Here is a 13,560-nt window from a genome sequence, read left to right on the forward strand (position 1 = left end):
CAATTAGTCAGGTGGTGCTTTAGTGATGTCACTGGTTTTAAGCAAATTCATCGGCTGAGTACAGGTTCCATACATGCAACGGATGCCACCTATATGTGCCAGGTTTGCTTTAACTTATATCCTTACATTGGTTTTAGGTTTGTCCAATGCATTTGAATTCTTTAAACCTATGAGTGTCCACCACCTCTACTAATAACTGTCCTATGTCTGATAAACAGACCAAATCTGTTTATCCAGAGTGAATCCATTATAGTTAAAAAGGGAAACCTCACTTTTGGACAACTCCAAACTATCTTATCTGTAATGTAGCAAGTAGGATCGTTTCACTCCCTGCAGCTGCTCTATCCTGTAATCTAAAGTCAGATGGCCTGATTCATTAAGGATCTTAAATGAAGAAGATCCTTATTTCAGTCTCCTGGACAAAACCATGTTACAATACAAGGGGTGCAAACTAGTTTTCTGTTTTGCACATAAGTTAAATACTGACTGTTTTTTCATGTAGCACACAAATACTTGATAGCTTATTTGTACACTAAAATTTAAATTTGATATTTGTGTGCTACATGAAAAAACAGTCAGTATTTAACTTATGTGCAAAACAGAAAACTAGTTTGCACCCCTTGCACTGTAACATGGTTTTGTCCAGGAGACTGAAATAAGATACCTCTTCATTTAAGATCCTTAATGAATCAGGCCCAGAGAGCTCAGAAAGTATTGTATTCTTGGTGGCTCACAGTCTCAGGTAACAGTAAGGTTCCTATGGGATCAACATACCCTATATCTTAATAGGTATATTGGTATAGGTATACTGTATGCTTAATTGGTGTATGTCAACTTCACATTACAGCATCTGAGTTTAATTTTGCCTGATGTATTTTTATATTTTTGACTCTTTGTAGTGTGTTTATTCTTCTAGTTTATTTTCCAATTTTTCCTTTTCTTTACTCTTATATGCACTATTTGATAAACAAAATCTTACGACTAAAGGCTGTGAAACATGATTTTGTCTTTCAGGATCCTCAAAGAAACCGTATTAGTCAGTGGCTGAATGTGGAGACAACTAGAGGGATTGCACAGGAATCCTTCCTTCTCGCCTCAGAACCCCAGCTGGGGACATACAAACTGGTTGCACAGAGGCTAAAGGGTGCACAAGTGGAGCGAACATTTAGTGTGGAGGAGTATGGTATGTTTAGTCGGAAATATTCATAATTAGATATATCGTTCCTTACAAAATCCAGGAAAAAAATCCTACATATAGAACTAATTTATGTTGTCTTCATCTGTTTATTGCTCTTTTTAAACTGTATCCTTACAGATTATGTTTTAATATATTGTCAAACAACTGATTTTCTTAAAACATTCATAAAGGTTGTTTTATAAGAAATTATTTTATATATATTTTAAACCCCCTTCACACACAAAGGTTACTTTATCTTGAGTGACCAAATCAGTTTTCAGGGTTTTTTTTGTTTTTTTTAGAATGCACTTTTATTCACCTGGAATACATGTTTTCATTGCTTAGGAGTATATTTACTAAACTGCGGGTGGAGATGTTACCTATAACAACCAATCAGATTCTAGCTGTAATTTTGTAGAATGCACTAAATAAATGAAAGCTAGAATCTGCTGGGTTGCTATAAGCAACATCTGCACTTTTTCAAACCCGCAGTTTAGTAAATATTAATATACCCCTTAGTCTCTATAAGTGGTTGCTTTTGTCTTCCAAAATTTCCATTAATAATACTTATAATACTTATAGATCATAGGAAAGTAATCTGAGGATCTGTACTACCCAGCAGGGTATGGAGAGCCGGAATTCCCTTAAACCCAGGGTTGATCGCATGTCATTGTGGCAGTTTGCACACTGTTTGTCTCTAGCAGTGAAATCATGGTTATTTCCACACTGCCACATCATCAAAGCAATTTCAGACCTTCACAATGACATCATTAGCACATGATGAAAATGGTAGTCCAACGTGCTAAGTAAATGTCAATATGGCCGTTCAACAAATGAACATTGATGTCTGGATAAAGGTTTCTCTTTGAAAAAAAAGTTGTTATAAAAAGAATTTGTGATGTAGCACAATTATTGAAGTTCTATTTTTTTCAGTGTTACCCAAATATGATGTACAGGTGAAAATGCCCCCAATTATCACTATACTTGACCAAGAATTCAAAGTGACAGTGTGTGGAAAGTAAGTATTGTATTTCAATACCACAAGCAATGTCTGTTTCCTCATGCTAATTGTAACCGCGTGCTAATGGTAACTATATGTCCCATGGTCAAAAGCAGTGGTAGCCTCATGGTGTCAGCATGTCCCAAAACTGGAACATTTTTCCTAAAAACAGGACCTGCTCAGAAGACGTTTGTTTATAATAACTGAAAATTAAATATACAGCATTATCCAAATCTCCTGAGTACAGTAGCATTACAAACAATGAAGGCCAAAAGGGGAAAAATAAATGGCTAAATAATGTCTCTTTCACACTAGGGTAAATATGATGCACAGCTACCTCCCAAAGTATATCAATATCTAATTGCAATAACAGAATCATCATGACTACAACAATCCAATTGGAGGCCCATAATAATATATCTTAATGCAAATAATGCACAGCAAATGCTATTAAAATAAAGAGTAATACAATTAATTCAGTTAATACAAACAAATAGTACTATAGTAAGAAAACATACTGGGCCTGATTCATTAAGAAAAGTAATGCAAAAACAGAGTAAGTTTTCTCTGGGCAAACCGTGTTACAATGCAAGGGGTGCAAATTAAGTTTATTATTTTGCACATAAGTTAAATACTGGCTGTTTTTTCATGCAGCACACAAATATTTGATAGCTTTAGTTTTACACTGAAATTTAAAGCTAATCTAGGACATGCCCTATCTCAACTATAAATCTGTCTCAACATTTTTAATTTACCTTCCCCTCCAATGCAACATGGTTTTGTCAAGGTGCACAGTTACTCATTTTATTTTTTGCTTTACTTTCCTTAATGAATCAGGCCCACTGTACAAATACATGTCCATTGCGAGAACCAGAAAATAAGGGAGTCTGGTCCATAAATTCTCCCACCGAGCAAATGGCTTGTACACGTACAGAAGGTGTAGTTTAATACTTAATAATTGCTTAGGTAGTTATCCACAACCGATGATGGCAAGAATGTGGATATATAGTGCCTGATTTACAGTTAGGAACAAATTTGGCTACAAGATACAAATTTGCACCTAGACAAACCATGTTGGGGTGCAAATAAATATTTTCTTGCATGTAGTAAAAATATTTCAGTCATTTGCATGCAAAATCAACTAAGATGCACCACATTCTCATATGTAAATCTATTTGTGCCTTTCAAATTTGTTCCACCTGCAGCAAAACATGGTTTTGCCAAGGTGCAAAATTGCACCTTCTAGTTGGATTTACTCCTTACTCTATATTAGGTCCATAATCTCTCACCGTAACCAATCACACCATTAGAATATTCATATGGACTGATCATCTTGTAGCCAATGATAACATTAGAATATTCTGAACAAAAAGTTAATGAGGTCAACTGCAGTAGCCATGTATATGCGTGAAATGAAGCAAAGCTCTTACCTACATCTTGTTCTGATGTAACTGTGGTAAAGGCAGTGTGATATTTAATTAAAGTCTTCAAATAAGCACCTTTAGCACTAGAGAAATCAAGGTCAGTCTAATACATTAGTCTTCAGGTGCTCTTCAAACTACTAAAGACCAAAAACATCTGAAGGGATGAAAAATATTGTTGTCTAATGCTCCACATAACACCAATCAACGGTAACATATTTTACATTATTCAGTGTGACCATGGACCCTCTTATACATGCTACTCTATATTGATCATTTCCAACATGCCTTTACTTTCTTATCGGCAGTATTAAAGACAGACTGTGCCACAAGGTCTCTCCCCCACACGGGTGAGCTCTGGAACCAGAGAGTAAATTGCTGTGGCACTGGGTGTAGACAAGGAAGCTGCACTATCACTCTTTATTAGTGTCATGGCAGCATCTCTTACTGGCAGCCAGAGAGAGGTTAATGTAGGAAAATTAGCCATAATGCTGATAGCAAAAGACTGTACAGGCCACTTGCTATTATAACACTGAGGGGTCTATTTATGACTCCAGCGAGGCAGGCATCAATATGTATCGCTGAAAATCACGGTGGTCCATAAAAAAGCACCGCTGCAATTTACTATGCCGGTGCTGCTCTGGGTGTTGAACCCCGTCCTAAATGAGGATTTTTTGTGTTCAACTGCAGCCTAACACTTCTGGCGAATGGAGAAAGTGCTGTGAGCATGCGTATATCGCTTTCTCCCGGGAGGGATTGAACGAAGTCAGAGAAGCTTCAGCTGGATCCCATTGAAAACGACACTCTAACATCCTGAGCTGGCGTTACTTTGGTGCGAAAAGTGTTATTTTTCGCAGCTTAATAAATTACTGAATGCTGCTGTTCCCATAGAGATCTATGGGGACAGTAGTATGTGCCAGTAATTATGTTAATGCCGCAGAAACCTATGAAATCCTTTTGCATTTTGGCTCTTCACTACTTGTTAAATAGACCCCAATGTTTGACCCAATCCCTTTATTTGAGCAACAGCAATGAGCAGAAAGAGCTCAGTTTACTTTTTCTCCCAGCAATACTCAGCAATGTCATACAATACTTTGTAGCTATTAAAGACCTATACTAGTCTTTGTACCTATTAAATAGCATTAAGCACAGAAGTCAGCCAATCTATTTATCTATCTCTCAGAATATAACATAGATCCTTCTTGTCAGGTATACATATGGGAAACCAGTTGCAGGAAGAATTGATGTCAGTGTCTGCAGATCGTACCAACACAGTTATTCTACTTGTACCAATGAAGAAAAAAGTGTGTGTGAAGAACTGTCACATCAAGTGAGTACAACATGTACAGAGCTAAAACAAATTGAAATAACTATAATAATAGAATTTTTCTATAAAGATTTTAAAACAGATGTATCAAATAGCTAGAACAGTATAGAACAAAGGGCCAAATATACTGCTTAACCAGTAACTCCAACCTGTCAAAAATGCACACACCTAATTCATAGTGTTATTGAGGGGCATGTATGAAAACTGGAGCGTAGATTACTGCAACAAAGGTGCTGTAACCCATAACAACCAATTTAATTATGTCAATGTAACTCCCTGTATGCTGTTTTGCATTGTGGTAGTGTGTTTTGCATAACTTACCTGGCATTACCCATAGGTTAGCCAAATGGCTGTAGCTCACTTACCTGAGGATCTTGTGGATCAAATATGGCTCTGCACTGGCAGTTTTAATAGCAGGAGATATAGCGCAGATGCAGCAGCTGATATAGCTCTGAGGAATAAAATGAGCGCTAGTTTATGTTTGTTGGATAAATAAAGAAACCGATTAATTTATTTAAAGTCTGTATAGATTGTAAGCTTGCGAGCAGGGTTCTCTTACCTCTCTGTCTGTATGTATTACCCAGTATTGTCTTATTAATGCTTGTTCCCAATGGTAAAGCGCTACGGAATTTGCTGGCGCTATATAAATAAATGTTGTTGATGATGATGATGATGATGTATACATACACAGATGCAGTTCATATATTCACATCTGACATCTCAGTGCAACATAATCCAGGTAGTTTACAGATTGACTTAGTGCAAATCAAATCTGTGGTAACCCATCCATTCACAGGCTTAGTTGGTGCACACAAGTTCACTTGTCTTCAGAGCTTACATTACCTCACTTTGGGGATTATATCTATCCACTTGACTTTTCTCACTCTTCTCAATCCTGTTCTGTAGCTTAGACTTACTGGGCCTCATTCATTAAGGAAAGGTAAGTAAAAAATTGAGTAAATAGTCTCCTGGACAAAACCATGTTACAATGCAAGGGGTGCAAATTAGTTTTCTATTTTGCACATAAGTTAAATACTGTCTGTTTTTTCATGTAGCAATGCTTTAATTGAGAAAATATTCCTAAAACTAATATATCTGAACAATGGCACAAAGAGTTGATGCCTGGGAGCACACTGCTATCATGGTCAGATTAGAAGCCAATGGTCTGGTAAACCCTGTAGTCAGGGCAGAGATAGGAACTATGTCAATTTCACAGGTTCCAGTATTAGTGATGACTGGACATACAATATCTCTGTTTAGCACACAAAGGGTTAATGGAATTGGTGCAGGAAAGACAGGTACTGGGGAGAACAGGAACCTAAGCACTGTTTGCATGTAGAAGTTACATAAGGCAATGCTGCCTAACACCACCTCCCAGAATCCGCACCACAAGCCCTTCTGCACCCCAGTTCACAAGCCAAATGCACAAATATAGGAGACATATATCTATTGGCAAGTTGTTTATAATGAAACAGCTTGATGGCAAACCTTAATTAACTACATTTGCCCGAGAATTGTACCGGGGCTACTGGGGTGTGTGACACTAGTGCTCAACTATAACTACTGAATAGGTGATCACACTCTCTGTCTCACTCAAGTCCTTGTCCTAGAGTACACTTGTTCTGCCTTTGTACTCAGTTTTGCCTCTCTTTCTCTCGTTCTCTTTGCTCTTCTAGACACATGGGTCATTTATCTTAGAGAGCTTGGTGCATATCTCATTAATTCCTCTCACCAAATTCAACTTTTTCTCTCTTCTCACACTCTGACGTGAATCTCCCCCAATGACTCCTCTCAGACTGGACGTCACAAACAGTCTCACATCCTGGGGTGTTGCATTTATAAAATGAAAGCTGACATAAAGGTCTTATTGGTTGCTGTGGGCTACAGCACCCAGTTTACATTGTTACCTGTGACCAATTTTCATAAAATAGCAAGTTGGATACACAAAATTATTTACTCAGTTAAAAGACAAAATAAAAGTACAACATATTGTCAACAAACTAATTTGTTTTGTGTTTCCTTTAATCCATGTGTCACAAATACTAACATACATTTTGCTTTAATTGAGAAAATAATCCTAAAACTAATATATCTGAACAATGGGACACAGAAGCTTCTACATATTCCTTGCAATTTGCTTTACAGACTGATTGCTGCAGTAAACTGCCCCCATTGTTCTGATTTTGGTTTTATAGCACAACAAACCAAAATATTTAAGAAATTAATATGAAACACCAAATGCAAACTAATTTGTGTGCAATGTGCTAATAATATTTTTCTAATTCATTCCATATTTTAATTTTAGAAATGGAAGAAAACAGCAAAACTTTAAATAAATCACTTTCACTCACCAAAACTATTTGGGTCAGCAAACTCGGCAATAATTGTAGGGAGGCTGATATGGTACTTTCATTTCTTAATAATACTGATCTGGCTTTTTAGGCTGATAGCAATGGGTGTTTCTCACAAGTGGTGAAGACAAAACTCTTCCATTTGAAGCGCACTGAATTTCAGATGACAATCACTGCAACAGCCAAAATAACAGAGGATGGGACAGGTGAGATGAGACTTAAGGGTAAGAGTAAATTGAGTATTTAAAATACAAGAGATGTTATCAATGATCTTTCCATTAGGTGTGGAGTTGACGGGTACGAGCTCTTCCGAGATCAAGAACACTATTGCAAAGGTGTCATTCCGACAGCTGGACTCCCACTACAAGAGGGGTATTCCCTTGTATGGACAAGTGAGTACAGGTGATGGTCTAGAGGCCACGAATCACTATATGACACACTCTCCCACAAATTTATTAAAATGGCTACTTTAACCATCATTGATAATCTCATGTCATTGTGTAGGTTTTCCTGGAAGATGCAGCTGGCAAGCCAATTAGCAATGAGACAGTGGTCATTTATGTAGGTTATGATGGAACAAATTACACCTACTCCACTGGGCCTTACGGAACTGCGGATTTCTCCATTAACACCACATCTTTCCATCAGCCACATATAGCACTCAGGGTGAGAAACATCAACCCAGTTACATTTTGATTACATTTGTATAGAGATAAAATTAAATTAACTAATATACTATATTGCATGACTACTTGCATCAATTTCCACTTATGCTTATTCACCATGTATGCATTTTATTTGCGTAACATAGGTCAGTTACAAGACTAGTGAAAGCTGCTATAGTTCAAATTCATTGATTGCCACTTATGGGGAAGATTCACGGACTATCCAACAGTTCTACTCCAGGAGTAACAGTTATATAAAGATCCAGCCCATATACAGGGTTCTGACTTGTCAAGATGATGAGAGTTTCACAGTACACTACACTCTGTCTCCTGAAGGGGTCGGAGAGACAACTCATGCAGAATTTTATAGCCTGGTAAGTGCCTGTTCATGAATATTGTAGCTAGGGTAAAGAATATATATCCTGCATATGGCAAAAGTAAATATTTAGCATGCATGGTATGGAAAAAAGTACCTGTTGTGCCCCATGTCCATCATATACAGTATCAATAGCCAACATATACATGTTCAGCATAATCTTATGGTCTAATAAGTACTACAAGCACCAACATGCCCAGACTGTTAATGGCAGCCTGGACTTGCTAGGACCTGTAGTGAACCAACACAAAATTGTGTCTTTTTTATTAAATCACTTTTATTACTCCACACCCTCCACCCAGGGATGTGGGATGAGCCCTAGTGCTTTCAACACAAGGCTAGGTACCGCTAAGGGGGGCCCCACACTTTTTCCCCCCAACACCCTATGGAATCCAGCCCTGTACTTACCAGCCTGGGCCTGGTTTATCATTATGGCAGGGGGACCCCAAGCTGCAGGTTCCACTGCTATAGTGCCATTAGCCCTGGCTGGCTAAGCCTAGTGCTGGTTGTAGCTACTACCAGCACTAGGCTGGCAAGGTTAAGGGTGAATCTGTTTGGGAGGGGGCACACTGTTTTATTATTTATTTAATTTAACACTGCATAGTGCCAGCTGGACCCACGAAATGCACTCAGACTGAACCTCAAGCTGGTAGCACAGAACATTGATTTCATGGTATCAAACCTATTTGTTGCACACAATTTATTCTGTGGTACACAAATTGTTTTCTAACTTAAAAATTTTGATTTTGTGCATCTGGAATAATTTTTGTGATGCAAAGTGAACTTGTAACAGAAGATTTATGTTGTGGCACAAGAACCAGTAAATGTGCACATTTTTGCTTTAGGGTGTAGACAACAGGTCTGGTCTTCTAAGTTTGGGGCTCATGTTCCTCGAGTTAGGAACTCCATGGACCGGTCTTATCTGGATGGGGATTGGCCTATGAGATATGGACCACATTGCTTCCTCTGGGCTTTCTACTGGGTTGACTCCTTTGAGTTAGCTGGTTAGTTTTAAGGGACAGTGTTGGGGTAAATATTGGGCACAATGGACAGATAATACTAGGAACAGGGATGGACTCCCCTGGAACATCAGTTTTAACCCTTCACTAAGAAATTACTGTCTTCCTCCCAGCATCTCGGCAGCACAGTTCAGCATTGCCACGTATACAGTCATGGCCAAAAGTTTTAAGAATGACACAAGTATTGGTTTTCACAAAGTTTGCTGCTTCAGTGTTTTTAGACCTTTTTGTCAGATGTTGCTATGGTATACTGAAGTACAATTACAAGCATTTCATAAGTGTCAAAGGCTTTTATTGACAATTACATTAAGTTTATGCAAAGAGTCAATATTTGCAGTGTTGACCCTTCTTTTTGAAGACATCTGCAATTCGCCCTGGCATGCTGTCAATCAACTTCTGGGCCACATACTGACTGATGGCCGTCCATTCTTGCCTAATCAATGCTTGTAAAATGTCAGAATTTGTGGCTTTTTGTTTGTCCACCCCCCTCTTGGGGATTGACCACAAGTTCTCAATTGGATTAAGGTCTGGGGAGTTTCCTGGCCATGGACCCAAAATTTCGATGTTTTGATCCCCGAGCCACTTAGTTATCACTTTTGCCTTATGGCAAGGTGCTCCATCATGTGGGAAAAGGCATTGTTTATCATCAAACTGTTCTTGGATGGTTGGGAGAAGTTGCTCTTAGAGGATGTTTTGATACCATTCTTTATTCATGGCTGTGGCAAAATTCATGGCAAAATTGTGAGTGAGCCCACTTCCTTGGCTGAAAAGCAACCCCACGCATGAATGGTCTCAGGATGCTTTATTGTTGGCATGACACAGGAAAGATGGTAGCGCTCACCTTTCCTTCTCCAGACAAACATTTTTCCAGATGAAACAATCTGAAAGGGGATTTATCAGAGAAAATGACTTCACCCCAGTCCTCAGCAGTCCAATCCCTGTAACTTTTGCAGAATATCATCTATCCCTGATGTTTTTCCTGGAGAGAAGTGGCTTCTTTCCTGGCCTTCTTGACACCAGGCCATCCTCCAAAAGTCTTCGCCTCACTGTGCGTGCAGATGCACACACACCTGCCTGTTGCTATTTTTGAGCAAGCTTTGCACTGGTGGTGCCTCGATCCCGCAGCTGAATCAACTTTAGGAGACGGTCCTGGTGCTTGCTGGATGTTCTTGGGCGCCCTGAAGCCTTCTTCACAACTATCGAACTACTCTCCTTGAAGTTCTTGATGATCCGATAAATGGTTGATTTAGGTGCAATCTTACTAGCAGCAATATCCTTGCCTGTGAAGCCCTTTTTGTGCAAAGCAATGATGACTGCACGTGTTTCCTTGCAGGTAACCATGGTTAACTGAGAAAGAACAATGATTTCAAGCACCATTCTCCTTGTAAAGCTTCCAGTCTGTTATTCTAACTCAATCAGCATGATAGAGTGATCTCCAGCCTTGTCCTCGTTAACACTCTCACCTGTGTTAATAAGAGAATCACTGACCAGATGTCAGCTGATCCTTTTGTGGCAGGGCTGAAATGCAGTGGAAATGTTGTTTTTGGGATAAAGTTCATTGTCATGGCATAGAGTGACTATAATAAATTGCAATTCAGCTGATCACTCTTCATGACATTCTGGAGTATATGCAAATTGTCATCATAAAAACTGAGGCAGCAGACTTTGTGAAAAATAATATTTGTGTAATTCTCAAAACTTTTGGTCATGACTGTAGATATACCTGTCACTGAGATCTTGCTTGACAAGTGTAATACAATAAACACCATAACATATGGTAATACCCTTGTTATATTGGGTAAGGTGTAAGCGGTCCCAAGTGGGATGACCTTTTAGGGACCAGGCTTCGTGGCCTCCTTTTTGCCACACTTACTAATCCTGTATTTAAGCAAAACAACAATTCCATGACATATACTGTAGGTAGGCATTATCATGGTATCTCCTAATGTATGTTTGGGTTTCTTTCTTCTTATGTATGTTACTTTTTATCTGCACAGGTAATGGCAAAGGGAAGCATTGTCACTTCTGAAAAGCACCAGGTGAAATTACTTTCAAATGAAGGTACAGTAATTAGTAATTAACAGTGTACATAGAGTTTTTATTCTACCATATATTTATTGTTATGCGATTTGAAGTCTGGTTTGCAAACTGCATGCCAAACTTCCACTAAATACTTAAAAAAAAAGATGTGATTCTGACAGGTGAGAGAGTGCAAACCACATGCTGTCTGAGGTACCTTACCTGTCAGAAGAGGGAATAAATCATACTTAATTAAATGTGTTTTTTTCTTTTAAAACAAAAACCAAAAAAGTCTTGCAGTGAGAATTCATGGGGCAGACGTTTCTTTGCAGAGATCTTGTTAGATTTGTGTAGACATTATTTCTTGTTATATATATAACAGGGAATATATATAACTATGATATATATATATATATATATATATATATATATTTATATTTACTGGTCTTCCCAAAGTCAGACTCGAACCCCTACAATCTATTTTGCACACAGCGGCTAGATTGTTATTCCTCTGCTGAGTCACTCAGTCCGTCTCTACATTGGCTGCCTGTATTTCAACTAATCCAATATAAAATTCTTCTTCTCACATACAAGGCCGTCAACAAAATTCCACCGACATACATCTCCTCACTTGTCTTAAAATATCTCCCTACTCGACACCTCCGTTCTGCACAAGATCTGCGTCTCTCTTCCACTCTCATCACATCCTTCCATTCTAGGTTACAAGACTTTTTTCGGGCTGCACCCACTTTGTGGAATTCCCTCCCTCACACATTAAGACTTTCCTCTACTCTCCAAACCTTCAAGCGTTCTCTAAAAACCCACTTCTTCAGACAAGCTTATGATATTCCTCAACCACCATCTTAATCTCCCCTATTACCACCCTCTACACAGCTAACACAAGACAACAACCCTCTGACCAACATTGGTACACACACAGCCCACTCAGTACTTTTACCTTTGCATTCTAGCTGGTCCAGTGTGCAATATGATGTAGCACATGCCCTTGTGTTTCAAACTCCCATTGTCCCATAGATTGTAAGCTTGCGAGCATGGTTCTCTTACCTCTCTGTCTGTATGTATTACCCAGTATTGTTTTATTATTGTTTGTTCCCAAATGTAAAGCGCTACGGAATTTGCTGGCGCTATATAAATAAATGATGATGATGATGATGATGATGATACAACTGGCACTCCTGGGCTTGAATTTTTTTTATCTGGCACACTAATAGAAAAGGGTTGCCAAGCCCTGTTTTAGATGATAGCTAGTCTCTGCTGGATTGCATACACCTTGTAGCTCCACCTCCCTTCAATGCTGGAGAGGCTGTGGGGCCATAGGTACTTTTCTTCACATATGGTGGTTATGCCCAAAAAGTGGTCTATTGGGATAAAATTACAGATCTCCTTAACAAAGTGACCAGTACTCCTATATCTAAGAAATTGTGATCCTTTATCCCAGGTCTCCCAATACCTGAATTTGACACATTGATAAAATTTCCGTCCAAATTATTATTGCAGAGTAAAAAATCACTGCATATCTTAATAATAAATCAATAATTTCTTAAAATATGATACTTTTGGTATTATTATTATAATAGCTCTTTTATAATAGTTCCTCCAGCAAGAAGACCTCTACCCCTGGACTATCAGACCTACTGTGTTATATATTGTGTATTAATATTCTAATTGCCTCCAGAATCTCACTTTAATCATAATATCAACATCAACCACATTTTACTTTTAAGACCTGGCATCATCTTATTCTCTGAAACATTTTAAGTTATGTTATTGTTTGAATTGTTCTGTTCTGCACGTTGTTCACAACCACTAAGTTGGTTTTCTTTTATGTGATTATTATTTAAAATGTAATAAAGATTTATATGTAAAAAGCCTGTTGACATATTGATTAAATATGTCTAAATGCTTAGTTGTAAACTGTTCCCTGCTATGGAGATTACCCAGTATCTTGTAAAATATTTTAATGAAGTAATGTAATGACTGGAGCATAATGTGGTATCTAAAGTGTACTAAGACTGCATCTGATAAAGTAAGCATTATTAAACACTAAGGGGTATATTTACTAAACTGCGGGATTGAAAAAGTGGAGATGTTGCCTATAGCAACCAATCAGATTCTAGCTGTCATCTTGTAGAATGTGCTAAATAAGTGATAACTAGAATCTGATTGGTTGCTATAGGCAACATC

At 38.2% G+C, this 13,560-nt stretch overlaps 1 protein-coding gene across 2 annotated transcripts in view; it reads left to right on the forward strand.

The window, feature by feature from the left end:
* The window catches only part of LOC142160963 (alpha-2-macroglobulin-like), a 75,325-nt gene that overhangs the window by 14,676 nt on the left and 47,089 nt on the right, over positions 1-13,560 (forward strand). For both annotated transcript variants that reach the window (XM_075216109.1, XM_075216110.1), the window contains exons 6-13: positions 1,015-1,183; positions 2,111-2,195; positions 4,808-4,928; positions 7,368-7,482; positions 7,559-7,668; positions 7,781-7,942; positions 8,088-8,315; positions 11,334-11,397. In XM_075216109.1, the coding sequence (XP_075072210.1) occupies positions 1,015-1,183; positions 2,111-2,195; positions 4,808-4,928; positions 7,368-7,482; positions 7,559-7,668; positions 7,781-7,942; positions 8,088-8,315; positions 11,334-11,397 (1,054 nt within the window). The remainder of the gene's footprint in view (positions 1-1,014; positions 1,184-2,110; positions 2,196-4,807; positions 4,929-7,367; positions 7,483-7,558; positions 7,669-7,780; positions 7,943-8,087; positions 8,316-11,333; positions 11,398-13,560) is intronic.

This window comes from Mixophyes fleayi, chromosome 6 (assembly GCF_038048845.1).
Source record: "Mixophyes fleayi isolate aMixFle1 chromosome 6, aMixFle1.hap1, whole genome shotgun sequence".
Classification (NCBI taxonomy): Eukaryota; Metazoa; Chordata; class Amphibia; order Anura; family Limnodynastidae; genus Mixophyes; species Mixophyes fleayi.